General features: G+C 37.0%; 1 protein-coding gene across 4 annotated transcripts in view; it reads right to left on the bottom strand.

Annotated features, from left to right (window-relative positions):
* Positions 1 to 25052, bottom strand: part of OSBPL3 (oxysterol binding protein like 3) — a gene marked incomplete at both ends in the record, with an annotated part of 43719 nt that extends 18667 nt beyond the window's left edge. Inside the window, 11 exons of one of the 4 annotated variants that reach the window (XM_079538634.1) lie at positions 699 to 806; positions 5456 to 5586; positions 7716 to 7872; positions 8481 to 8573; positions 8714 to 8817; positions 9563 to 9689; positions 13236 to 13406; positions 13964 to 14077; positions 14286 to 14339; positions 14584 to 14700; positions 24960 to 25052. In XM_079538634.1, coding sequence (XP_079394760.1) covers positions 699 to 806; positions 5456 to 5586; positions 7716 to 7872; positions 8481 to 8573; positions 8714 to 8817; positions 9563 to 9689; positions 13236 to 13406; positions 13964 to 14077; positions 14286 to 14339; positions 14584 to 14700; positions 24960 to 25052 — 1269 coding nt within the window. The remainder of the gene's footprint in view (positions 1 to 698; positions 807 to 5455; positions 5587 to 7715; positions 7873 to 8480; positions 8574 to 8713; positions 8818 to 9562; positions 9690 to 13235; positions 13407 to 13963; positions 14078 to 14285; positions 14340 to 14583; positions 14701 to 24959) is intronic. The other 3 variants (XM_079538636.1, XM_079538635.1, XM_079538637.1) reach the window with 3 other exon arrangements.
* Positions 25053 to 25258: the final 206 nt, after the last annotated feature.

The raw sequence follows: 25258 nt of genomic DNA, 5'->3' as shown, positions 1-25258 counted from the left end.
TTCTAACAAGCACAGCACAAGTTTCTGTATCAGTTAGCACGTAGGAAAATTCATCAGAAATAAGTTCTTGCTTCCCTTATTGGAATCTTAAACATCTAGGTCCTATGATCTATAAATACACCACATTCATATGCATTCTGAAGTGAGCCAAAAAACTGCCAGTACTTCAGTGCATCTCAAACTGGCTAACTGGATATGCAGAAGACTCCCTGTTCTCAAACACACAGAACTAAATGGCTGAAGATCCCATACATTTCATTTCTTTGATTCTTTCATGAAAAGTCTATTAATGGCTCTTAACATTAAATCAGTCACACCAGTAGTTAGTGTTCTGGGCTAACAGTATTCAGACAGGCATGAAAGTTAACAGGGGAATGCAAGGAGAAAGAACCACTGGCAGCAGGTGACAAGGCAGCTTTGTTCATGCTGAATGGGAAGTGGGCAGGAGGTGAGGGAGAATACCAGGAGCCAGTAGCAAAAGCAATGGTGGTATGCTCAGGAAAACTGCTCACAAGGGAAATCTTTGAAATTAAATATAACACGATGCATCAACAGAAATGATTCATAATCACAAAAGCGGACCCATTTTGCTAACACAATACACTGTAGGGAAGACATGAAGAACAGGACAAAATGTAACACCATCTAGATGTAGGAGCTTGAGGAAAAGATCACTGAAAGAGGAAATCCATACCCACCTTCACCAAATCTGGACTTGATTTTGCATTAGATGCTGAATCAAGGATCATAGATTCGGCATGTATTCTGCGTAACCGGTCTTTTAGATCTGTGTTTTGTGCTATTGCCTGGAATATTTAACAAAAATATTGGGGATATAAAGTTCTCTCAACTAATTTAACAGTGGTTTCATTGTGTAAAAAGAAAGGGAAGGAGTATTTTAAATGCAGTATTAAACACATAATTGGTTACTGGTAGCAAATTATTTGTTATAAATGGTTAAAATCTTGTATCTTGTCTCTAAAATTATTTTTGTTCAGTGTGAGGGAGAAGACAAGTGGGGAACAAGAGCCAGGGATGGCGCTTTCAAGTTACTAGATTGTGCAAGGTGATATAATTAAGAATGAACGAATTTTGTGCATCATCATTTTTTTTTAAGCTCCTTTCCCTCACCTCTATCTTGTCTCTAAATGTTCTCATTCTTGCCACACTGAAAAGTGACTTTTTTTCATCAAGCTGATATACTGTTCCCTTTGTCTTCCACTAACAGAGATGTAAGACTTCAGACTAATTAGTAAGACAAAGCTATCTTCCACTTTTGTTGCTGCACCTCAACTGAAGTGCACTACTGCACTAGGCAAGAACAGAAAATATTCTGAATGAATATAAGACAACCACTGTACGTGACATTGTTTTCCCAGAGACAATTCCAGAAATGGCAGGGGGCAAGCTTCACTGGATGTAATGAGGCCCTAGGGGAGAAAGACTCCTCCAAACCATACAGAAAAACTATGAACAAACAACATACTTAAGAACCAACCAAACAAAAAAACCAACAACTTAGCTTTTTTTTTTTTTGCTGAGAAAAATATGTATTTGTATTTACTAAGTTGTGCTATGTATTTTTTAATATTCCATACTATTTTATATTCCACTGCTTTATAATTATGTATAAGCATAATGAGCATTGTTTTAAATTTACTCCATTTAAAAAATAAGCCTCTACCGATATTGATAGTGAAACAGCTCTTTCTTTGCTTCATTTCAGAAACTGGGATGCTTATGCATAAAGAGGAATCCAATTCCTCAGTGTTACAATTACATGTAGCATTGTAAGACCAACTGTACTTATGGTAATATACTCTTTTGCAAATGCATGGAGCATAAAGTTACACAGAAGCAGTTACTGTCTCCCAGCTGTACAGAATAATTCAAACAACACACACTCTATGGACTAGCTAGCACTCCTCCAGCCACTGCCCCCACTGCAATCCTTTAGACAATACTACTTCTGAGATCAGGTGGGTTTTCCCCCATACTCTGTTGGAACTACTGAAGGTGGAGAAGCTCTAGGAGCCTGTTTGTTGCTTGAGGATTAGCCTGAACCAAGAGTCTGACAAGACTTCACTCTGCTGGGGTGTTTGGATGGCCCTATGAGCTTATTTATTCCCTGAAACCAGGGATTTATTTTTTTGTGTATTTTTTTTTTTTTTTCCAGATGCTTCCCTGCTGCTTTGACTACGTCTATAATTCCTGGATGTTTACTTGACCTCTGAAAAGCATGCTTGGGGGACAGCTCTTATCTCCTCTTGGTGACTGTCAACCATGAAATCATAAAATGGCATGGGATTTTAAAGACTATATGGTTTCAACCACTTTGTCACAGGAACTTTCCACTAGATCAGGCTGCCCAGGGTCGCATCCAACCTTCAATGCATCCAGTGACTGAGCATTCACAGCTTCTCTAGGCAACCTGTTCTAGAGCCTTATTCATCCTCATAGTAGCGGATTTCTTCCTTATCTTACCTAAAATCTCTATTTTCATTTAAAACCATTACTCTTTTTATTATCAAGACATACCCCAGTAAAGAGTCTCTCCTCATCTCTTGTGGCCCTCCCTCTCAAGTATCAGAAGGCTGCAATAAGGTCTCCCCAGAGATTTAATCCCAGCTCAGTCAACCTTTCTTCCTAGAAGAGATGTCCAAGCCCTTTGATCATCCATAAGGATTTCAAGTTTGATTTAACCACAGAGGGAAGCAAATACAGGAATAAGCAAGCATAAAACAGTTGTGGTTTTGTTTTTTTTTTTGTCTCATTTTCTTCAAGAGAACCAAGAAGCATACTTAAGTTTCTGATGGGGCTACGTAGATTACTCTGTTTATCTCAGCACGTTCTCCTTTAAAAACTGCTACAAAAGAGGTCTCTTCCACTTAACCATCTTCACATTTCTCCTGTCATACAGAAACACAGCAGTGAATCTTCTTGCTAAGATGCATCTGAAATATGCTCCACCACAGAATATGAATGGTTTGATGTAGAGCTGAAGGAAAGGGGTGACTTTGGAGAGGAATCTGAGGAATAAGTTTAGTGCTTCTTCATCCTGCAAAGTCTCAAATCTGTGCAAATCTTTAGATTGTTAGAAGTACCAAGAGCATGAGATGTATTTGGTCTCAGCTTTGTATCAAAGTAAAAGTGAGAATGAAGAAAAGATTTTTCTGTAACATTCTTTTCCTAGGATTTGTTCTTTACATACCAAATCTCTTCTATGGCAGTCTGCTTTAAGCTGTATTCTAAACTAATTAGATTTTTTACTATTTTGAAATATTTCTTCTGGCAAAAGTAGACAGGATAATCTGTCCATTCCAAGTCATTCTCTACAGCTAGCAGAGTTGCAGAACTCTTTCTAACACTGAATCAAAAAACAGTTTACAGTGTGTGTCCTGACAGCCTTTTAATGGGAATATTTAGGAAAAAAAAAGCCCTTCTGTAGCAGAGACTGTGATAGACACAAAAATTAAAAGAAACAATCCAGCCATTAGGATGGAACAAAACTGAAGACTTACTGCCTACTTCTGCCATACAAGAGCATTGCAATTTATGCATTTACTTTGTCCAATTCTGATTTTGACAGTATTTTTTGTTGGAAGTAGGAAAGACAGTAGGTCTGAAGTAATGGTGAATGGGAGAAAGAGTGTTCTCTGGCTTTACATACTTTGTGTGGTCTAGCTTCAACATACTACCATTTAGCACTTGTCTCTCAAGTGGACTATCTTACACCTTATACCCACATCATCAAACTAATACAATAAAGAATTTATATATCCTTCCTGTATCTCATGCTAAAATCACTTCCTTCTCTTGTGCTTTCTTCCATTCACTTTTTCTGTTCACTTTTGTCTATTTGCTGTGTGGAGGTCAAGAATAGCAAGTTGATAAGGGAAAAGCAAAGGCAGAGATGCTTATTTTGAAAAATGTGTTTTATGCACTTCAACTTTGTTTTGATTTCTTCCCCTACCAGATTATTAAGAACCAAACAGCCTAACAGTTGATAGCTTTCAACCTGTATGAGTTTTGGTCCTTATGAACTGAATAAAAATTTTAATAAAAAACAAATACTGAAGTCATGATTACAAGACTCTCTTGAAAGGAACAGTCTTAGAGTTTATCATATCTGTGTTTCCAGAACACTTCAAAGGAAGCTCATTCTTTTCTCCTACAGGATTCTCTGCTGTGCATGGTGAGAAAGTTTCTGTTGGCATCACAGCTTTACAGAGCTAAAGGCTAAGAATAGCTTTCACATAGATGTTACTTCTGCTGGAACTGCTAGAGTTCAGAAATCGCATCTGGATGGGGTACAGAAGGGTTATTAAATAACAAATAAGAACAAAGAGCACGATTTTTAAAAGACAGAGGATGAACAGAATTTTATCACTTAAAAAAGAATCTAGGTTTAGCTGACTGTTCACTCAGTTCACAAACCTTAGAACCGATTTTTTTCCAATGTTATTTGCTTAAAATTTTACATTTAAAAAGTGAAGTCACCCAATTAGATGTCCAAGTGGAACAGCTGAAAGCCAAAAACAAATGGGTGAATGTAGTTTTATGCAACAAGCTCCACTGTTCTCCAAATTCTATGAAGACATCACAACATCTACATGTCTAGGGAAAGAAATATTTTAACCTAAAATGCTATAACCACACACAACTTTTGTAATACAAAGCAAGCTTTTATATTGAACTAATTTTAAGATCTATACCACATTTAACCAAAGTCACTCCTGCCTCTGATTAGCAATTTGAAACACAGACTGAAATTTTAAGATCATGGTAATGATGGCCCTCATTGTTCTGAAATCAGGTTACTGTTGATGTATTGAAACTGTTTGAGACCAGTTCATGTTGAAAAAAGCGTACCAACCAAATCCAACCAACTTTTTAAAGAGCATAATCTTTTGTCATTTACGATTTTGTTCTAACTAATCCATTGCAGCTTTCAGATGACTAACAGATGAAGGTGGAAGCCAATATAAACAAGCTGTACTTGAGTTTGTTTTTCAGTATTTTGGTGCAGAGCAGCAAAGCTCTGGTGCAATAGAAAGGACAGCCGAGTGCCTTCAGCTGCTCCTTTCTTTATTTTGTGCCAAGTTATAGCAAATGCTTGGTGCTGTTTAGGAAAAGCCACAGCATATCAGAATGGAATGATTGATCCAGACAAAGTAGACTCAGTCACAAAGCAACTCTCATACTTAGCATCAAGTAACACAGATTTATTTAGGGGCACAGTGTGATCTATCAGGTCTTCATGATTTCACAGTACCTTTACCATTTAGGAAAGACAGTCTTTGTAAAATACCATGTATAATCATGATTCATTATTCTTCAATATTGTAAATTTTAGCACAGAGCAGACACTAACAAAATGGAAATTAACTACTATAAAATTTAAAAGTAATAACTGATGATAATGAAGCTTGCTGAACTTCAGCATATCACTTACAGACGTTAAGGCATTCTTCAAGCCAACTATTTGTGCAGATGGAGATGATGATGCCTCATGCTCCAGCATCTGCTTCAGCTTTTCCCTCTCTGTAGATATGCTGCTGAAAGCTGACTTCAAGGTGAAGTACACTAGAACCATTTTGTAAAAAAAATGAGGTTAAAAGCAGCTACACATAACACAGCACTTACGTCATATTTCAATGAAACATCATTTATGGCGATAGAAACAAGAATCTAGTTTGAGAGATCCAGGATAGTATATTATTCAATATTATCAGATTTTATTTTTTTTAACCAGGAGAAATGTTTATGGTAAATGCTAACACGATGACTATATTAGCCACAGTCAAAACTGCTTTGATTAATTTGTGACAGATGGCAACAAAGCTAACTAACCACATCTGCTCTTCATTTGCTTTTGTTTCCCAATTAGCTTGAATCTTCAGATGGTCATGATTCTACTCCATATTCCTTTATGAATTCCAGTGGGGGAGGGGAGAGAAGGAAAAAAATAAATCAATCAAGAAGGCAGCTATAACACATACAGTGTCACAGCTATAGAGTTAGTATTTTCACCACAAGTTAACAGTGGTGATTCATTTTGGGTACAGTGACATTTCAGCTTGTTAGATGATTTATTGACTCAACAGCTGAGATCCTGAATGCAATGATGCTCCCACTTCTTTCTGAGTCCTTTTCACTAGCCCAAAACAGGCAACTTAGATAATAGATCACACAAGGTTTTTTTGAGACATCTTTTACATAGCCATGAGGAATAAAAATTTATTCTGGTAATGTTTATGTAGTATCTCAACATTCATCATTCTGCAGAACTAGCAGATTTTTGAGGGACTGTTCAAGTCTTACAATAAAATCACAAGAATAGGAAATGCAAAAAATTTATCAGGGAATTTACCAGTGAAATGGAGATTAAAAAAAAAACCACCCTGAGTGTAGATGCATGGGAAGAGTAAAGAACAAGGCATGTTTTATATCTCCCAGATTTAATCTGAATAATTATTACCTTATTGAGTATTTCACGTAAGATAACTTAATCTTAAAAAGAAAATAATCCTTAAGTGTATTTCATCATCAGAAACCATTATCAAAACTAATTTTCACAGTTTTATCTATGTGAAGAAATATAACAACTTCCTGGGGGGTGAAGAGGAAGATGTGTCCATTACAATCTATTTTACATTAGCCTTTCACATGTAGGAGACATGACCAGAACCCTCAGTGACCTTACATCTCATTTAATAGCTGGTATACTAACATAAATTTTCAAGAACTTTTATAGAATAAAGTACTAACGATACATTTCAGCTGTATCAAATGTTAAAGAATAAGTTCTCTTTTTTTCCAGAAAGGTGGTGGTATAAAGTAGCTTTTGCATTCTTAATAAAATGTATTGTATTAAATAGCACGTAGTCCTTTGTCCCCTCAGTGTATAGTTCAATATAACCAAAACTTGTGACACAGACATTTTAGTTAACATCATCTTGAACAGGAGAATTCAAGTGCTCCTGTAGATAGCAACTTTTCCAGCTGTGCTCCCACCCTCTTTTCTAGTTTCAGAAAACATGCATCAATTTTGATTACAATTTACTTTATAAAGTTTACTGCTGAGATAGATACATTCTTTCCATAGCAGAATCAAGATACATCAGCACCAGAGGGCAAAAACAATGAAAGAATGCATACTGGTAACATCAAACAACTCATCTTATGCAAAAAGGAGCAACACCTATCCTTCCAAAAGTCTTTCAGACATAAATGCACTTAAACAATAAAAATGTTTCTGGTCTGAGGGTGACAGGGCTAAGTATTTCTATGAAGAATGACTTCAAGAGACAAAACTTTTACAGTCAAGCTGCCCCTCCTGCGGCTTCACATGATTTTACTCTTATGTATTCACTAAAAATAGGTTACTACCATAGCAACCTTTCCATCACCAGCAAATGGTGAACTCTCAAATACTGTGAGCCAACATTAGTATACACACACTTGTGCTCATCTACACTTGGGCAACAAACAGAATCTTGATCTAGCATATTAAACAAAGGGAGGCCCTTCATAAACAATAAAAATGGGACAAGTCATTTTGTTCAAAAGACTCAAGACATCAACATTCACAGTCCCACAAGGGAATTAAAGGGAGGGCATTTTGTGCTTTTTCTAAATATTAAAAAGGACCTGTTTTCAGAAATCACATTAAATTGAGATGATATAAAATATGAAAAACAGACTTTATTCACCTTTATGTGCAATATGAAATAAGTCCTCCTGCATTTTAGTAAATTCTGATGATGTTTCAGAGCCATCAGAGTAGTTTTTCTCTTCTACAAAATCTATTGTAGATAAGTTAGGATTGGAAGCATGTAGTCTCATAGGGGCAGAAAATACTGAAGGCACCTGTAAGGATAACAGTAAATTTGTGATCGTCTCTGTCTTGTTTTTTAGACAAACTGTAAAGAATTTTATTTTTAATTGTTTGTATCTGGGACACCAAGGCTAACTGAACTACCATTAGCAAAAGGCTTGGAATAGATGAAAACACTGACAAAATTTTGCCCAAGATTTCACAGTTGGAGATTTGACAAAACTCCAAGAAAGAAGTCCATTGAGAGTTGTAACATATGCAATAGTATTTTTTTTTCTCTGCTTATAAGCATCTAATAACAAGCACACTGGATGCAAGTACAAAAAAAACTACCTGGAGAATTTGCAAAAATAGGTACTGCTAAAAAGAGGAAAAAATAGCAGATACACCTCCCATGCCCCCAATTGGAGACAAACTAGAAAAAATGAGTGAAAAACAGGTTTATCTCCTGAACAAATTAGTATAGCTCCTATTGCAGATTTTAACAAGGACATGTTAGTGTTTTGTACATTATACCACTGCATAAAATGAATCAAACAGTACTTCAAAAGGATTCTTATTTCCTAAACTGGCTATGCCAAGAAATTATCAATAAATAAGAATTGAAGAAAAGATGGGCTACTGAAAGGACTGAAGTCACCTGTAATGTTCCCTTAGCCTCTTTCCCAACAACTCTAGATCGCCACCTCCTATGTGTTCTCTTTTCCTTCTTTGGGCTTTCAAAAGATCCAACCTTTTAATAACAAGCAAGACAAAACATGGATGGTCATAAAAGTAGCAAAGTTAAGAGTAAATAATTTGATCATTTAGAATTTGGGATTGCTTTTTGGAATAGCAAGGGAAAAGGGTTTTTTTGTTTTTTAAACAACAAACCTGCATAGCATTTATAGCAGGCGCTGAATAGGTCCTGTGAAGGACATCCATGCTCTGTAACAGCTGGTTCATTTCCAGTAAATATGCATGACAAGTGGACAGATCTGTTTTGAACAGAAGAATATTTTCAGTTGCTCTGAAGTAACAAATATAATGAAAGTTTTTTGTTTATAGGCTAGCTTTATTTTCATTGTTGCTGGCTTAAGTTATTATTTGACAAAAAAAACAGAGTATTAGACAACTGGGTAAAACAGCTTGCATCCTTCTGTCTTCATAATATTAAAATGCCTCTATAAAGCCTGTATAGTGATATATGGTGTTTTGTCCTAGTTGGTTGTAGAAATACAAGATAAAATGAGTTACTGCCATATAGGACTAGTCACCCAAACTAGAGACCTGTGGAGATGGTAAAAATGCCATAGACTTTGAGACTGAACAGTTCATGCAGAGCTAGAGATGAAACACCTCATAGTAGGTAAAAAAACAGGCATGATGCAGACACTTTTACCAACATACAGGAGATCTTTATTATTTCAGGAAAGTATGAGCAGAAGGTGATTTGGAACCCAGTTTAAGACACTTCGAGTTTTACTAACAAGTGTAATGGTTGTAAAAGAAAATACATTGGAATACATAGGTTCCTTTAAGAGATCCTCCAAACCGGTACCCTCTTCATTCACTAGCTCTCTTGAAAACAAGCAAGCAGGCAGGAAATCAACAGCTACCTCTTTCCGCCTTCCTCTCGTTTCAGAAAAAACTGTAATGACTACTTATGCTATTGTAGTGTCATTGTCAAGAAGTAGTAAAGGAAATATCAGTTTATTTTCTTCTTCCTTCAAATATCATTACCTCTTGAGCATTTTTCCATGTCTTCAGAAGACTGCAGCCAAGATGGAATCCTGGACTCATTACTCGAAAAGGAAAATGACAAGTTACCACCAGCTGACAGCGAGTTTTGTTTGGTCAAGCTTCCTGCCTGTTACAGAGAAAAACAAGAAAATAAACAAATAATGTTATAAACTCGTAAGGACAGATTTTGACAAGCCACAATTGAGGTCCACAATCAGTGACAAGGACTGAAGGCATCAGCAGCACGGCGGTAAAAAAGCATATGAACTGGATTATGCATTATAGTCATCGAGTGCACTGTTAGGACATAACATACAAAAGCAGATACAAAAGGGATAATAAAATTTTGCTGAAAACTGAAGTTTGAAGAAAGGTAGAACTCTGCATCAATTAAATCAATTTAATACATTTAAAGTGCCACATGAGGCACAGAACCAAAACAGCACATTCTCTTCCTCTTATACAATTCCTGAAGAAGCCCAAAGGTAACTGAGATGTAACATGCAGATAGTTATTTAGAGCTTAGAGTTGTTTTTCAATGAAGAAAGCACGATCCTAGATGCTTTCTAAAAATTTTACTCTAAGTCATATGACTTCAGTATGGATTTAACTTGATAGACCTTAATACATGTATGACCTTACTTTGGTAAAGACTATCACTTTGCAATGTCTCAGTAATCCTTTTCAAACTTTCAGGAGTGCTCACTATCAGATGCTACAAGAAATGCTGAAAGCGATGAGTAAGAGTTAATTGAGCAGCACAGTGAAAAAGTTCCCAGTGGAAAGAAATTTCCACCCAATACTGGTTATACCAGTGCACAGTGGCTTATAAAGCTGCTTTCTTTCTAATGTAACAACAAATAGTACCCATACAAACGTGTAACTATTTTTTAGACTTTATTAAATCTTTTGCCTTTTACTAATATATACATCAGGAAGTTGCACAAAGCAATTAATACTTTGTCAATATTTTATTTAAAATTTCACCTTATCTGCCATTACATGGCCACTTCACTGAAGAGCTAAGTTGTTTGGCTCTTCTCTAAAACACAGATTTTACAAAACGTGCCCATCTTTTACCAAGACTTAGGAGTACTTGTTTTAAAATTATTCATATGAAACATCCTATCTCTCTCATTCTGTTGCTGTTTTCATAGTTAGCCTTCTAAAGTTAATAATTCATGCTTCAGTTTGAGTTGCAAAATACTGTGTCGGTGATGTCATTCATCAATTTATATATCATGTAATAGCAGGAAGAATTAATAAACATAATAGTTTTTAAATTAACCTATGCAGCTCAGCTGTTTTATTCCTACATAAAACAGTATGAGTTGCAGTCATCTACATACATAAACACAAATGATTCTAGTACCTTTCAAAGCTGAAGTGCACTGAATTTAAAGATAAGGAATGTGTTGACGTTGGGAGAAAAATCCCACGTTTATCTAATGCAAAATAACCAATTCTCTTCCAGAACATGTATACGTGAAGGGCATAATTAACAGCAAAGAAACAAGACGACATTGCTAAGAAACAGTCAAGAGAGAGTTTGTGAAGCTCCAGTTAGCATAATTTTGATTGTAATCAGTATGGTTGAACATTAGAATCCAAGAATTTCACATAAATATACATAGATACATATATTCATTCCCTAAGAGCTATTTAAAAAGTGTGAAAATTGACCAGGTGTCTCTAAAGGCAAACAGAACGCAATGCAAAGTTCACTAGTTATGTTTTTCCCAAAATATTTATCCACTGGATTGATATCAAAGAACACTAGCCTAGGGCTGGTGTAAATTGGCAAACTTCCATTTAGCTTCAGCAGAGCTAAGGTGATTAACTGCAGCTTAAGAACTATCCCCTTCTATTTTTCACATGAAAATAAGCAGGGCTTCTTTGCAGTGCAAATCTGGATTAATAAATTAAAAGTGAATTAGAGTCTCTCACGCTAAAGAAGAAATAGTTAATAACCTGACAGCAAGCACAGATTTTACATATGCTGGTCACGCAGATCCTTTTTATATATTTTCTATTATTCTTTGAGAGCAAAGGCATAGAGATAAATGGACATCGTTATGTTCTATTTTTGCCCTCAACATAGTACTCCCCTCTATCCAAGTTGTCTTCTGGGAGAAAAGAACTCGAGTGCCCCAGAAGGTTTTCCATTTCCTCGCAGACTGGCTGTCAGAGTCACAGAGGTGCTGGCTGCACAAAGCCACACACACTGCTCTTTGCTGAACACTGCTGTTACCAGAGGGCAAGTCTGCTCTTTCAGTTGCCATTGTGCACAGATCCCCTCCCTCTCAGCCAATAGCAATAAGCAGTTCTGGCACATGTTTGTGCTTGGTGAAAAAAAAAAATAAATTGTTATTCAGCTACAGCATTGTCCTGCCACAGTAGCAAATATTCTCTCATACCAGGACCTTTTAGACAGACCCTAAGCTCCACACAGCTACAGCCAAACTTCAGAATGTCATTGTTCCAAATGATACTATAGCTATTCAACCCCCATTGTAATGCAGCACAGATTTAGTCTTACGCAGCTATTATACTTTTATCAAGCCAGAGACGCACACTTAGCTAAATAAGAGATGCTGTCTCATCTTTAACAGTCTTTCAGGGTCAGAAGGGGAAGTATAAACACTCCACATTTATTTCCTACATTTTTTTTTCTCCTGTTAATAGCAGAGGATGCACTGTGCCGTGCATCTTTGAAGGCAAAAAAGATGTGTGAGAAAAAATACTGGATAAGTTGACAAAGCACTCCTAAATATCCACCTAAAATTTGACAGATGGAGACTCCTCAGTACACAGTGATAAATGTGCTGCTGACTGCTCAGGAGGAGTTCCATCAAATCAGTAAAAAGAAAATCCTCAAACTACAGGTAGTGTGAAATGAGCCTGCTCAGGCTGTACAGCAATATAGCCAGGAAACAGAATACCTTAGGCAGTAGGATAACAAAGAAGTGACTGCTGCATAAGATATATTTGTGGAGTTGACAGAAAACAGTTACAGCAAGTACAGCACAATATTGCTAAAAAAAATATTTTCTCAAGAGGTCTGGTTCTACACTACAGCAGAAGCATTTCTTTTGTGAACATCAGTCAGTCAATATGCAAAGTGCTGGAGACAGACTGTGTTCAGGTGCTGAATAAAATCACTGCTTTGTGAGGCTACCTCACAAGATGTAAATAGTGCTCTTAGGTTACAGCTGTTCAGTAATCCCTATCTACAAGTTAACCACAGTCAGATGTATTACTGTATAAGGGAGAGGTTTTACTAGCTAAAGAAAAAAATGGAAATCTGAGAAGAGGAAATGTATATAGATATAACTGAGTGCTCTTCTGTGACTCACATTAACATTCACCAGCACGTATCAGACAAATAATAGTATACAGTCAAAAATCATGAGGATTCCAACTTAATATCCAGTTTTAAAAGTCATTGTGAAAATATAATTTACTTCTTTAAAACACTGGGACAACATTAAAAAATTTACCAGTATCACAGAGAAAAGTACTTGCTGGAGTAAATTTATAGATAATAATATTTTGCTCTTTATAGACCACAAATTAAACCCATACAAATTTTCATTATGCTCTTTACTTCAAAACAAATCAGGCTAATTTAATTACTGATAAAAGCTCATTGTTTGTAAATCATCACTATTACCTTTCTACTTGGAGTCAAATCACACAGACCAGGGCCAGAATCCACAGTAGTAGATACTGGGAAGAAAAGATTATTGACGTCATGAGGAAACATGGAGATTTCATTCTGACGATACATCCTGTGATGACGAAGCTTTGCCACCCACTCATCAAACAGCTCCTGAGATTTCACCTATACAAAATTTCAGATGTTACAACACCCACATTCAAAATTGTTAGCAAAGAAACTAAGATATCTTGTACTCATCAGATAGCTAGCCTGGTTGACTTCTATTGGCAAAATACCAGGAAAGTTTTTCTAAAAGTTTTTCTCCTACTAGAAGATACTACGCATGAGCTTAAGCATGACAAAATTAGTCACTGGATAAAATAAAAACAAAAAAGAAACTTCAGTTATCAGAGCTATGATTGCAATGCAAAACCCACTGCTTAGCAATTTCTAGAGAGAAAAAAAACGCAAACAAAATTTGTCACTTCTTAGCTGCAAGTTTTGAGGTTTCATCAAGGTTCAACTACCACCAAATGTAGTGGGGTACTACTGAGTCTGGAACAGCAAAGCTTCTCATGTTATGAAACGTAAAACTAGTCCATTGAGACTAAAAGTTAAGCTATAAGTGAAATTAATAGATCTCCTGCTGTTAAAAATAGACGTGATCTTCACCACACAGACTTCATGTTGTTATACTCCTAAGTATGGGGAGCAAATTTTGAACAATGTTAAAGACTTACCTTCAGATGATATATCTGCTCTTCCGTATCTAAGTCTATACATTTTGTTGATTTCTTTACAGACATGACAGAAAGTCCAACATCAATACAGCCATGAAGTTTCCCTCTCTCTATCTGCAGAAAATAGAAAAGAATACAATAACCCTAGAATACTTCAAGATGGACATTACCTGCTTTGATCATCCTTCTTCTGCATTCACTCTTCTGTTAAGAGCTGCTGAAACTCTACTTCTCTTTACTAGCAATATGAAATTATTATTTCAGATAAAATAAAATACTGTTGTTACCTTATACTGGCTTTAAAGGGTTTTAAATCACTTACATCAGCTTGGCATTTAGAATACTTCAAAATCCCTCTGTCCAAAAAGAAGTATCTCTGCAAAAAAGAAGAGAATTAAAAGAAAAGTCACATGAACACCCAACCCCCCCCCCCCCCCCCCCCAAAAAAAACAACCAAAGCAAACAAAACCAAAAAAATACCACTGAAACACGCCCGCACATTTATTCAGAGAACATCTTTCCGTGTCCTTAGTAGTTTTTCTTTTTTTCCCCAGTAACAACACATTCAGTATGTCACATTTACATGGCACCAGGCTTTCATACAGATGTTCCTTTATTACCTTGTGCCAGCCCTTCAAAGGCCATTTTCTTTTTTTCAGCAAGCAGCCTTCCTGTTTCTGTGGTTCCTGGGTACAATTCATTGCTCCCCGGAGTCCTTCTACAATTTCCCAGCTGTCCTGCTTAAACAGAAAATACAAATCTAGATCTTGTTTCCTCCAACTAACAGAACTGCTAAGACAGATCCAAGATGAGTAAAAAGTCAAACTACAGGGTTTCCATCATTAATAACTTTCTCAGCACCTCATTACCTGGATGTCTATAGTAATAAAGGTAAGAAACTGTAAATAATAACAATGCAATAGTAAAATAAACATGTGATGATAAAATAGAAAAGGCTTGTTTAATAAGTCATCTACTATCAACATTTTTCTATTAGATAAGAAATTAAAAGACTGAAAAATTCTGAATAAAAGTTACACTGCGAAGAAGTACACACAGCATCAATGACCTGGATGAAAGGATAGAGAGCACCCTCAGCAAGTTTGCCAATGATGCAAAGGCAGAAGTGGCTGACACACCAGAAAGCTGTGCTGTCATTCAGCAAGGCCTGGATGGGTTGGAGAGTTAGATGGAGACTTATGAGGTTCAAAAAGGGCAAATGTGGAGTCCTACATTGAGGAGGAATAATTGCATGCATCAGTACAGGTTTAAAGGCTGATTTGCTAGAAAGGAGCTCTGTGGAGAAGAATCTGGGTGTTCTGATGGCACAGGTTGACCAAGAACCAGCAGCATGCTCCTGTGAGCAGTACAGTTGATACAACAAGAGGAAGAGAACCTCCAGAAGGATCTGAACAGGCTTGAAAAGTGGGTCCATGTGAACTTAACAGGTTTCACAAGGCCAAGAGAAAGGGTTGTGCTCAGGCCAGGGCTATCCCAGACACATACAGACCTGGAGAAGAATTCATTGAGAGGAATCCTGCAGAGAAAGACTTGGAGGTTCTGGAACAAAAAGCTGGACATGACCCAGCAGTGTGCTCTTGTAGACAGGAAGACCAACTGTATTCTGTGCTGCATCAAAAGGGTTAGGGTTAGTGGGGAGAGGGAATTGATTGTTCCAATCTGCTCTGCCCTTGCAAGGTCCTGTCTGGAGTACTGTGTGCAGGCCTGGGGTCCCCAGCACAGGAAATAAGGGGAGCTGCTGCAGTGGGTTCAGAGGAAGACGATAAAAGAGCCAGGCTGGGTGAGGCCCTGGACAGTCTGATTTAGTGGGTGGCAACCCTACCCACAGGCAGGGGGTTGGAAGTAGGTGATCTTTAAGGTTCCCTGCAACGTAAGTCATCCTATGATTTACCTGTACATACCTATACACACAGCCTGGTCACAATTTACCATAAAAAGATTTCTGCTGTCACGTGTAGAAACAGCCTATACTAAAAAAAGATGTATTTGCAGATTATGAAAAAGAAATAAAAGACTCTGAAGACTATAGCACATTTTTGTCTATACTAGGTAGCTCAAGGATCTGTATTTTCTTATGAACTGCAGCCTTCCTAGAAAAATAAAAAAGAAACAAAAAGCTAAGAACCTATTTATCTGAAATATGATGAGGAACATGGTGAGGAGAGTATAAGAAAAATATTCCCCCAGTTTAATAATGTACATCTCTAGTTAAAAGAGTCTCTTGCCATCAGCAAGTCTTGTATGAAATATTCTGCAACCACCCAGCAGAAAAGAGAGAGTATTTTTTACAATTCTTTTTTGTTGAAAAACAGCTGATGACCACATAACACAAATTTCAAGATTTCTGATCAGAAACCTCATGAACGACTTATCACCAGCTATCATGGGATTTCACAGATCCATAATTAGTAAAAACTGTCAGAAAATTTCATGTGCTTGTATCATTGCTATATACATATGTACATGAAAAAGCGGAAAGCCGTAATCTGTAGAATTTAACAATATGAAAGAGCACTATGAAACACTTAGGTGAAAAGAGAATACTACGCGAGTATTTGTAGTCATTTTCATTTAAGCTAAAATGAAGTATTCTCTTTTCCCCTTCCCAGATTTTACTGACTCAAAAACTTTAAAACAAAAATTAACAAAGGCATTAGATGTGCTCCCATCTCCAGGATCTTTCAAATTCAGCCAAAAAACAAACAAAAAAACCCAACAGAAGTTACATCAGGTTATGTATGCCTATTACCAGAGTAAAAAGACAAAATGGCAAATCATCTTCAAAAAGACATACATTAAACAGCTTAATCAACACAACCTCTTATTCCAAGATGTTACTGGCAGCACTCCACTATTTTGCTATTATCTTCCTTGCACTGCATTTTATGGAACAAACTACAAAGCTGGTCAGCTTCTCTGACTTGTGTTCACTCTGCCAATCCTACAGAAAAGAATGCAAGCATCAGAAATGGGCTTGACCAGCTCTCATCATTCAACACTCTACAGATCACATAGTTATCACAGAACCACAGAATCACCAAGGTTGGAAAAGACATCCAAGATCAACTGTTCACCTACCATCAATATCTCCCACTAAATGATGTCCCCCAGTACAACATATAAACACCTCTGGGGTTGGTGACTCTACCACCTCACCAGGCAGCTTGCTCCAGCATCTGACCACTCCTTCAGAGAAATAGTATTGCTAACAATCAATCCAAATCTCCCCAGCACAACTTGAGACCATTTCCTCTAGTCCTACCACTAGTTACACAGGAGAAGCAGCTGACTCCCATCTCATCACAACCTCCCTTTTGGTAGCTGTAGAGAGCAAGAAGATCTCTCCAAGCCCCCTCTTCTCCAGACCTGCCACCTGAAGGTAAGTCAAAACTGCAGTCACGCTAAATGAAGTTATTATAGCATGCATTTTATGCTTCTTTAATTCCTCCAATCTAGAATATTTTGACAGCTACTTAAATATCATGATTTCATGTCTACTATATATAGAAATATATATTTCTATAGAAATATAAATTTCTATATAGAATTACTATTTTTCCTAGGAAAACAAGAAGTTATGCTCCATATTCTTTATTCATTTTTGTCTATTTGGGATTCACATAGGAGTCTGAATAATCATGGATTCTCCCCTGCTTAGGGATGAATTATTCTCATCAGGTCAGGGAAGAGAGAAGCTACTCAGACACAAAGAGTTAATGTGCTGAAGGCAGGCAGAAGGCTCCCTGGGCTGTTGCCAGCTTATCAGCTCATCACGAACCACAGCAGTGCACACTCTGCTGCAAGACACCAGGGTGAGCCTTTTGTGGGGTGAAGCCATCAGAGAATGAAGCAGAGCCAGCTTGTGCCCTTGTAGTGACAGTTTGCTGCAGCTTGCTAGCTGCAGCTTGACAGCTATTGAAGTACAAAGGCAGCTATAAGCTTCCACAATTAAGGTGGTTTTTTTTTTTCTTTTTTGACAGAGCCTTTCAACCTCGAAAGCAAAAAATAAATGATATTCCACCAACTCTTTTACCATAAATGGAAATGCTTGGCCACCAAATGCTTTCTACAGTGAGTTTGGAATTCTTTTTCTAGTTGAAGATTATTTAATTAACACTTTTATAATTACTAGCATTAGGAGTCTATGATGCCTGAGCAGCCTCTTAAAATATCAAGTACAGTGCAATGCTACAATTTATATTGTCAGTAACTACTGAACTTACTGCTACTCCCTATCCACAGGTGGATAAAATCACCCCTCCTTGGGAAATATGTTCTGTAAATGAACCAATAAAAAACTAATACTGACATGAGACTTTTCAAACTGGGGACTTGAAAAGAGGTAAACATTAAAAAGTAATGAAACTTGATGGAACAAGTGAAAGATGATTCTAATTAAGAACTAATAGGAACATTTTGAACATTAAGAATAACGTCATGTTCACGGCTGTTTTTTCCTTCTTGAAATTAGCCAGAAGAGTTTAAAAATTGTATTACACGATTACCAAGCAAGTTATTTCCATTGCCTTATTCAAAATATATTACACTGCAGTATACAAACAATTTTTTCCATTGAAAACCAACTTGATAGCAGTCAAGGCTAGCAAGCAGTATGACCTTTTCAGTATTCTTATTGTTCTGCCTAATGAATCACATTTCTTGAACTTTGGATCCAGTTCTCAAAGTCTTTGCTTAAGATTAAACACAGCATATTGTTAACAGAGCAGTCTACTTGTAGGAGACAAGAACAAATTTGAGCACAGTCAAAAAAGCAAGAATCCAGATTCACTTTTTTAATAGGGATAAATTTGGGAAAAAAAGAGACTGCTGAAATTAGATCCATTCTACATTGGGCATATGAGGTAAAGACAAAGAAAGCAGCCGAGAAATAGTAGAGCTGTAGTACTCCCACCTGGAATACATGCTGTGTCAATAGTTTAGGTAAAACTTTTAAATATAGAGCATATTCCTGGCCTGTATTTCAAATAAGGTTTACTTTGGGCAGCTTCTGCAGTCCAGGCATAAGAGGTTTTCCCTGTTCCTGAACAAAATCTGCATTTCTCACTGTTTCTACTAGTCAGCAAGCTGGTCAAAAAGCACCTTTACAATGAAAAAGTGTGAAAACAGAAAGAAAAGCAGAAGTAGGAGCACCCTTTGACTAGGACCAACAGCTGGCCAAATCTCAGGTGATGGCAAGGTTCCTACTCACATTTCTGTTAATCTGCGAACCTCACAATTCAATTGCAAACTTTACATTAAAAGTTCATAAAATGAACTGGATATAGGTTCAGAACTTTTAAAAGCACAGGACTATTTAATCAACTTTATTAACCAAGGAAATGCAATGAATATTTCAGAGAACAGCTTGGAAAACCACTGGATAACTACTAGACTCAACACTGCAATAACAGCAAGCATTTGGTTCTGTTGGCACCTTCTGGCTAGAACCTTTCCCATCTGAGCCTCTAACTCCCACAGCTTCCAAAACATTGCACTGTGACTTTTTTTTTTTTTTTTTTTTTTTTTTTTAAGATCTGTTCAGATTTTAAACCCTACCAGGATTTTCATCAGTATTTAATTCTTCAAGATATCTGACACCACATTTAAGGAGTAAAAAGCATCAGCTGCTGCAGAAGCAAAAAAAAAAAAAAAACAAAAAAAACACCCAAACAACTGCTTACTCTAAAATGAAGACAAATTAATCAAACTGGTTGGTTATTATCTGTTCTCATCTGTCTGAAATATCTGAGGAGCAAATTGGAAATACAGGATTTCCTGAAAGGTACTGGAAGCATTCAGATTATGGTTTATTTTATTGATTCTTACCATACATAGAGAACTGGAAAAGATACCCCAAAACCATCATGCTAAATTAAGGGCAAATACCCACAAAACATTACTGCTTTGCAACACCCACCTCCTCCTGAAATGAAAAAATAAAAACAAAACAACAGCTGAATTGCATTAACAACGCCCAGTTCCAGACTAGTAATGTTTAAAGATTACAACCCTACCAAAGATTTTGCATTATTATGGACCAGTATCTGCACAAAATGATCAACTCTGCATTTGCCGCCTGAGGCAGACACTTCACTCAAGGTTGTGGGAGGAAGCACTATTGTTACGTATCACAGGTTCAAAGATGCTCATTTTAGATCAGCAGAGGAATTCACACTATAGTTGAAGGGTTCCTATGGATAAGGAAAAAAACCAAACACGCATACACTTCAGTCTCTAGAGATAAATCTGCTATTAGGTAACTGCAGTAATTTTCTATATTTAATAAAAGCCTTCTTGTTTTCTGCAATATTGCATACATACAGCTCCTCAAGTGAATTATTTCAGGAGAAAGAATGAAGTAACAAATTTGAACGGCTCTCAGACTGATGCCTGCACTTACTACTTCCCAAATGAAAGAGATGACAGTGTCAGACTCTCTTCCAGTATAAAATGCAGTCAGATGTACCGAATATTTTAAAGTGCCAAAAATAGAAGCTTGCTTTGTGGAGGATAAGGGCTGGCATCAGCTGCAACTAAAGCATTTGTTACGGTTCATAAAATTGGCAGAAATTACTCAATTTTCTTTTTTAGAACACGGAGTATTTTTAAGCAGCTCTCCTCTCATAAGGCTTTTCCCTACTGTATTTATTTAAAACGTTCATTAGCATATTAGACTTAGAAATTATTATCACAACATATCTTCTTTTGCACGTAGGTCAGTTCAAATGTAATGACCAATACCAGTTTTCCTTGTTCACAAAACAGTCTGAGCTGCAACTTTGTAGAAGACAGGCCCTCCTGTGACTGACAGAGAAAGGCAGAGAGATAGGACGCGGCAGCAGCCTCTAACCTATTATGAGGCTTCAAGGTGAGGTGCACAGAGTGGAACAGCGTTAACTGTTAGCATCTTCAGTTCACGCTGCAAATGCATTGCATCTGACAGAAAAGGGACACCAAGTTTAGCAAAAGGCAGGAGCAGGCCTCTCAAAGTCCTGCAGGTCTGTTTCAATCAACTCTTGTGGCACAGCAGCCTACCATCAGTATCACAGGTCTCCATTTATGCTCCACAATGCTGACGCATGTCGCTCTGTGAGGAGCAACAACTACATTTTAGCAACCACTGGGACCCCAGGGACAGCCTTACACATCCGTGGTTTCACATCCCAATCTCACGTTGCTTATTGCTTGATGCCATTGTACTTTCAATGGGCTTTAGGACTAGGGGAAGCTTAGATCCCACTACTATGGGAAAAAAAGAAACAAACAAAAAGGAGCCCTCCTTCTGATTTTTCCAGCATTCACTTTTACTTAACTAGATTAAAAGAACTACCATGTCCACGTCAAGTCAGCAGCACAGAAAAAAGCACCCAGGCAAATCTGTCATTAACTTGCAAGTAATGAGCCTAGCTTTGATGGTGCTTGAAAGGAACACAGAGGTTTGACAAAGCCTTCCATCAAACTGGTAGATAAAGGAAAGAAAATGAAAATCAACTATTCACTTCACATTCTACAGAGCACATGGCAAAATCACTTAAACTTTCAAAACACTGTTAATACAGGAGTTAACAGTATCATACTGTTCTTCTAATAGGGCTTTGAAAAAAAAAAAAAACAAAGCCTACATGTTGTACGTGTGATACTTTTTATATTTCATACAGGAGATACTTTAGAAGTTCTATAGAACTTCAGATTGCTTCTGTTTTCTACACAGTACACCTCTGCTTCTATTTAAACTAACATGCAGAGGAGAAGCACAAGTAACTCTCAGTTGGCGACCTTATTCATCCCAGTCTTGTTAGGCACCTGGTTGACAACACCTACTAGGAGGTGGATATTATGGACAGTCGACAAAGCTCCAACTTGTACTAGTACAAGAAGCTGAGAAGAAAATGGAGCAATTAATGATAAAAACAATAGTATTCAATGAAACGTGACAAGAACTCCTCTGCGAGAAAGGAGAGAAGAGACTGAAAACAACTGAACTCTACATTGTCATGGAAAGATTCTGGCAATTCTATGTTATTATATTACAATCTACACTAGTAAAGAGAAGGTCCCTTTAAGAAGGTGCAGGTCTTACTAAATTGCAAGACTAGAGACTCTCTCAAAGCACTAGTGAGTCCAGGCTAGTAAGTATTGCAATGGATTGACTTTGTTAGACCTAAAGGACCATCTTTCTGCACACAGCAGAGATTAACATTCATCAAAACTTTCACTGAAACCTTCTATCAAAGCAAATTATAATTAACAAATGAATTTTAAAATCATATGGGAAAAAAGACCCACATAAGTTATTTTCAAGTAAACATCCAGAGTGCGTACTGCACAGGTTATTTAAATCTTTGCTTTCCCCAGCAAAGCAGTTTGTTCTGTAAGCTGCATGACTACTCCAATGTAAAAAAAAAAAAAAAAAAAAGTCACATGAAAAATATAAAAAAACATCAGGCAATAAAATAAAGAACAACAGTACACTGCTACACACATAAGCCTGTATAGAGAAACACAAGGGGAGATAACCAGTACTAAATTACCCAAAAAAGGATGATAGCCACAATCCAGTTAAAGAAAGAAAGGTTTGCTTACCTATCCCAAGGATCAGGGCTCACTGAATTCTCCACAAGGAGGGATCTCCTGGAAGAGATCCCTGCCTTATGGCAACCAGCCCTTACATGAGGCTTAAGGACGGGTGGAGCCAGGTTCCAGGCCTTCTGGTTGCACAGATGAACTGCTTTCACCTGTGCTCCCAGGGCTGGCTGTGTCCTTTCACCAGGTGCTCAATCACTGTTTCAGGCTGTGATTTAACAATTCCCATACAACACTGACAATCCTGAAAAAAACTGTAATTTAGATTTGTTTGTTTGTTTTAGCATTGTAGACTATTTTAAGACCTCATGATCACTTCAGCAGATGCAAACAAAGCTATAGGATGAGGTTGGAAGTTATTATATTTAATAAGAAAAAGGGTAGATAAGTATCAAAGACTTCCATACAAAGAAGTCTTTATTAAAAAAGTGAAATCATAAAGACACTAAAAATTTCATGTTATTTCTAAAAACAAATATTTCTAAATTTTCAGGGTATATATGAAAAGCAAGCAAGCAAAAATTTTAGCCTTGCTTAGCTATTATTTCTCAGCATACAAGTCCCATGAGCTGCCCCAACTCATGCAAGCTGGCTTATCGTTAACACTTCCTGAAAACATAGACAAGTCATTGGACTCGTTTAGGTTGCCTAGATGCAAAAGAATCCAGTTACTTACTTGGTACTGCAGTGACTGACCATAAAAATTGTAATACTGAAACTTTAATCAAAGTGGAGATATTTATCACCATGCCTGGTATGAAGAAAGATGAACTGTACTACCTTCAAAATAGACTGGGAAACAACCTACTTTACACCTTCATTCAGCTTGACCTGATAGGTGTATGAGGCAACTTAGCCATCTGCCTGACAAGGAGCACAGATGCACCTGGAATACAAATAAAACAGTAAATTCTATCTGCCACACCTGTCAGGCATACCTTGCATTTTTGTACAGATGATGAAGGTTCAAAACACTGGGGACAGACAAGATGATAATAAACCTTACTGATTTATTCCTTTCCTCCAAAGGGTACAGGTGAGAACAAAATGGGTAAGAAATGGGATCCACCAACAATACTATAAAAAGCCTCAGCTTTTCTACAGATTCTAACATGTTAAATGGCAGTAAGTGATTTTCTTGTATAAATTGCTCCTGCATAAGTACAGTGATTGTACTGGCTTTGTAATGCACCAAGGGATTTAGACACACTCATACAAATCTTATTATTTAAATACTATGTGATAGCACATGATTGACTGGAGCTGTTGGAACAGACAATACCAAATGTTTTAAATTATGCCTTTAAAGGTAATCTCATACTGAGGATATAAAAAATAATGTTGAAGGAAAAAGTGTCATGAAATCAAGGATTTACTTGCTTAGTGCATGAGAAGAGCACAGCAATTCTTACAAGCATAGCACTTTAAAATGCAAGAATTGCAGACTGTAGGTGTGGGGTCAGAAGGCCCAGAAAAGCAGGTGCTCTTTCAACATGCAGCTGCATTCTCCAAAGCTGTAAGGGGATTTGGATGCTCAATTCCAATTAACATTTCAACCTGAAGCAGCTCCAAGAGCTCCACTAAAGTAGCATCTGTACAAATAAAAGTTTATGTACGTTGGGTGTATTGCTCATCATTTTGCAAGCATGGTTTGAGTGTATTTAAGCTTGATTTTCAGCAGTGCTACAGGTCAATAATTCTTGCCCACATGCAAAAGCTGCTGTCTTCAGCAGTCTCACTTATCAAGTACAAATGCTTACAATCAGCTTTTCGCTATAAGGCTGAAAGAATAGCATAAATGATCACTTTTGCAGAAGACAATTTATGGCTTCATTTTTCATACAGAATCAGGCATCTAGATGCATTATGTTATACAAATATGTATTTTCTTAACTACGTTTCTACTACAACAACCAGCACACAGGCACTCACATGAACATTTTCAATGTCAAGTTTCGGAAAAATGCATTCTCTTTCATGCAAACCTTTCCCTGAAAACTTGAAATAAGCAGAGCTGTTACCCAATATTCTACCACAGAAATGTTATCTTGCAGGGAGGACTTGGGATTTCAGGATCAAGCCTCCACAGCAGTAATATTTCATTACAAAGATTTGCTGTCAGCATTCCAGTTTGACAAGAGCCTGCTATTCAGGTAGGTTATATACACTATTTTAAAAGTAATATTTGTAAAACAGGTTCAGTGCATTTCACTAAAAGCAAGATGCTACTACGGAACTTTAAAAAAAAAAAAAACACACACAAAAAACAGAGAAACCAAAGAAGTGATCAAATAAAACAAGAAATAGGAAAACAGAATTTTAACAATTCACCAATATTCAGAAGCAAAAGTAACAGCCAATCTTGTAAATGAGTTCAGTTTGGTTGCATTACCTGTCGACTTCCCTGCTTAGAGGAGCAGCTGCTAGTGCTTCTTGAAGGAGACAACATTTTCTGGGATACACCAAAGTTTTTTTCTTCACTCATGATTCAAGGTCATTTATTTCACATCAGTTCACTTAGAATGTCATTAAAAGGTAAGTAAGCAAATGTATTGGAAGACTCCTGAGAGAAATGCAGAACACATCCTTTACCCAAGTGCATTCCAGTAGCATGATCTGCATCCCATAGAAATTCCTAAAATGAAAAAGAAAAAAACAAAATGCCAAATTTATACAACACAATCTTTTACT

This window comes from Tetrao urogallus (assembly GCF_951394365.1).
Source record: "Tetrao urogallus genome assembly, chromosome: 7".
NCBI lineage: Eukaryota > Metazoa > Chordata > Aves > Galliformes > Phasianidae > Tetrao > Tetrao urogallus.
Note: the sequence above shows the minus strand (reverse complement) of the source record. Positions and strands in the feature narration are given on the sequence as shown.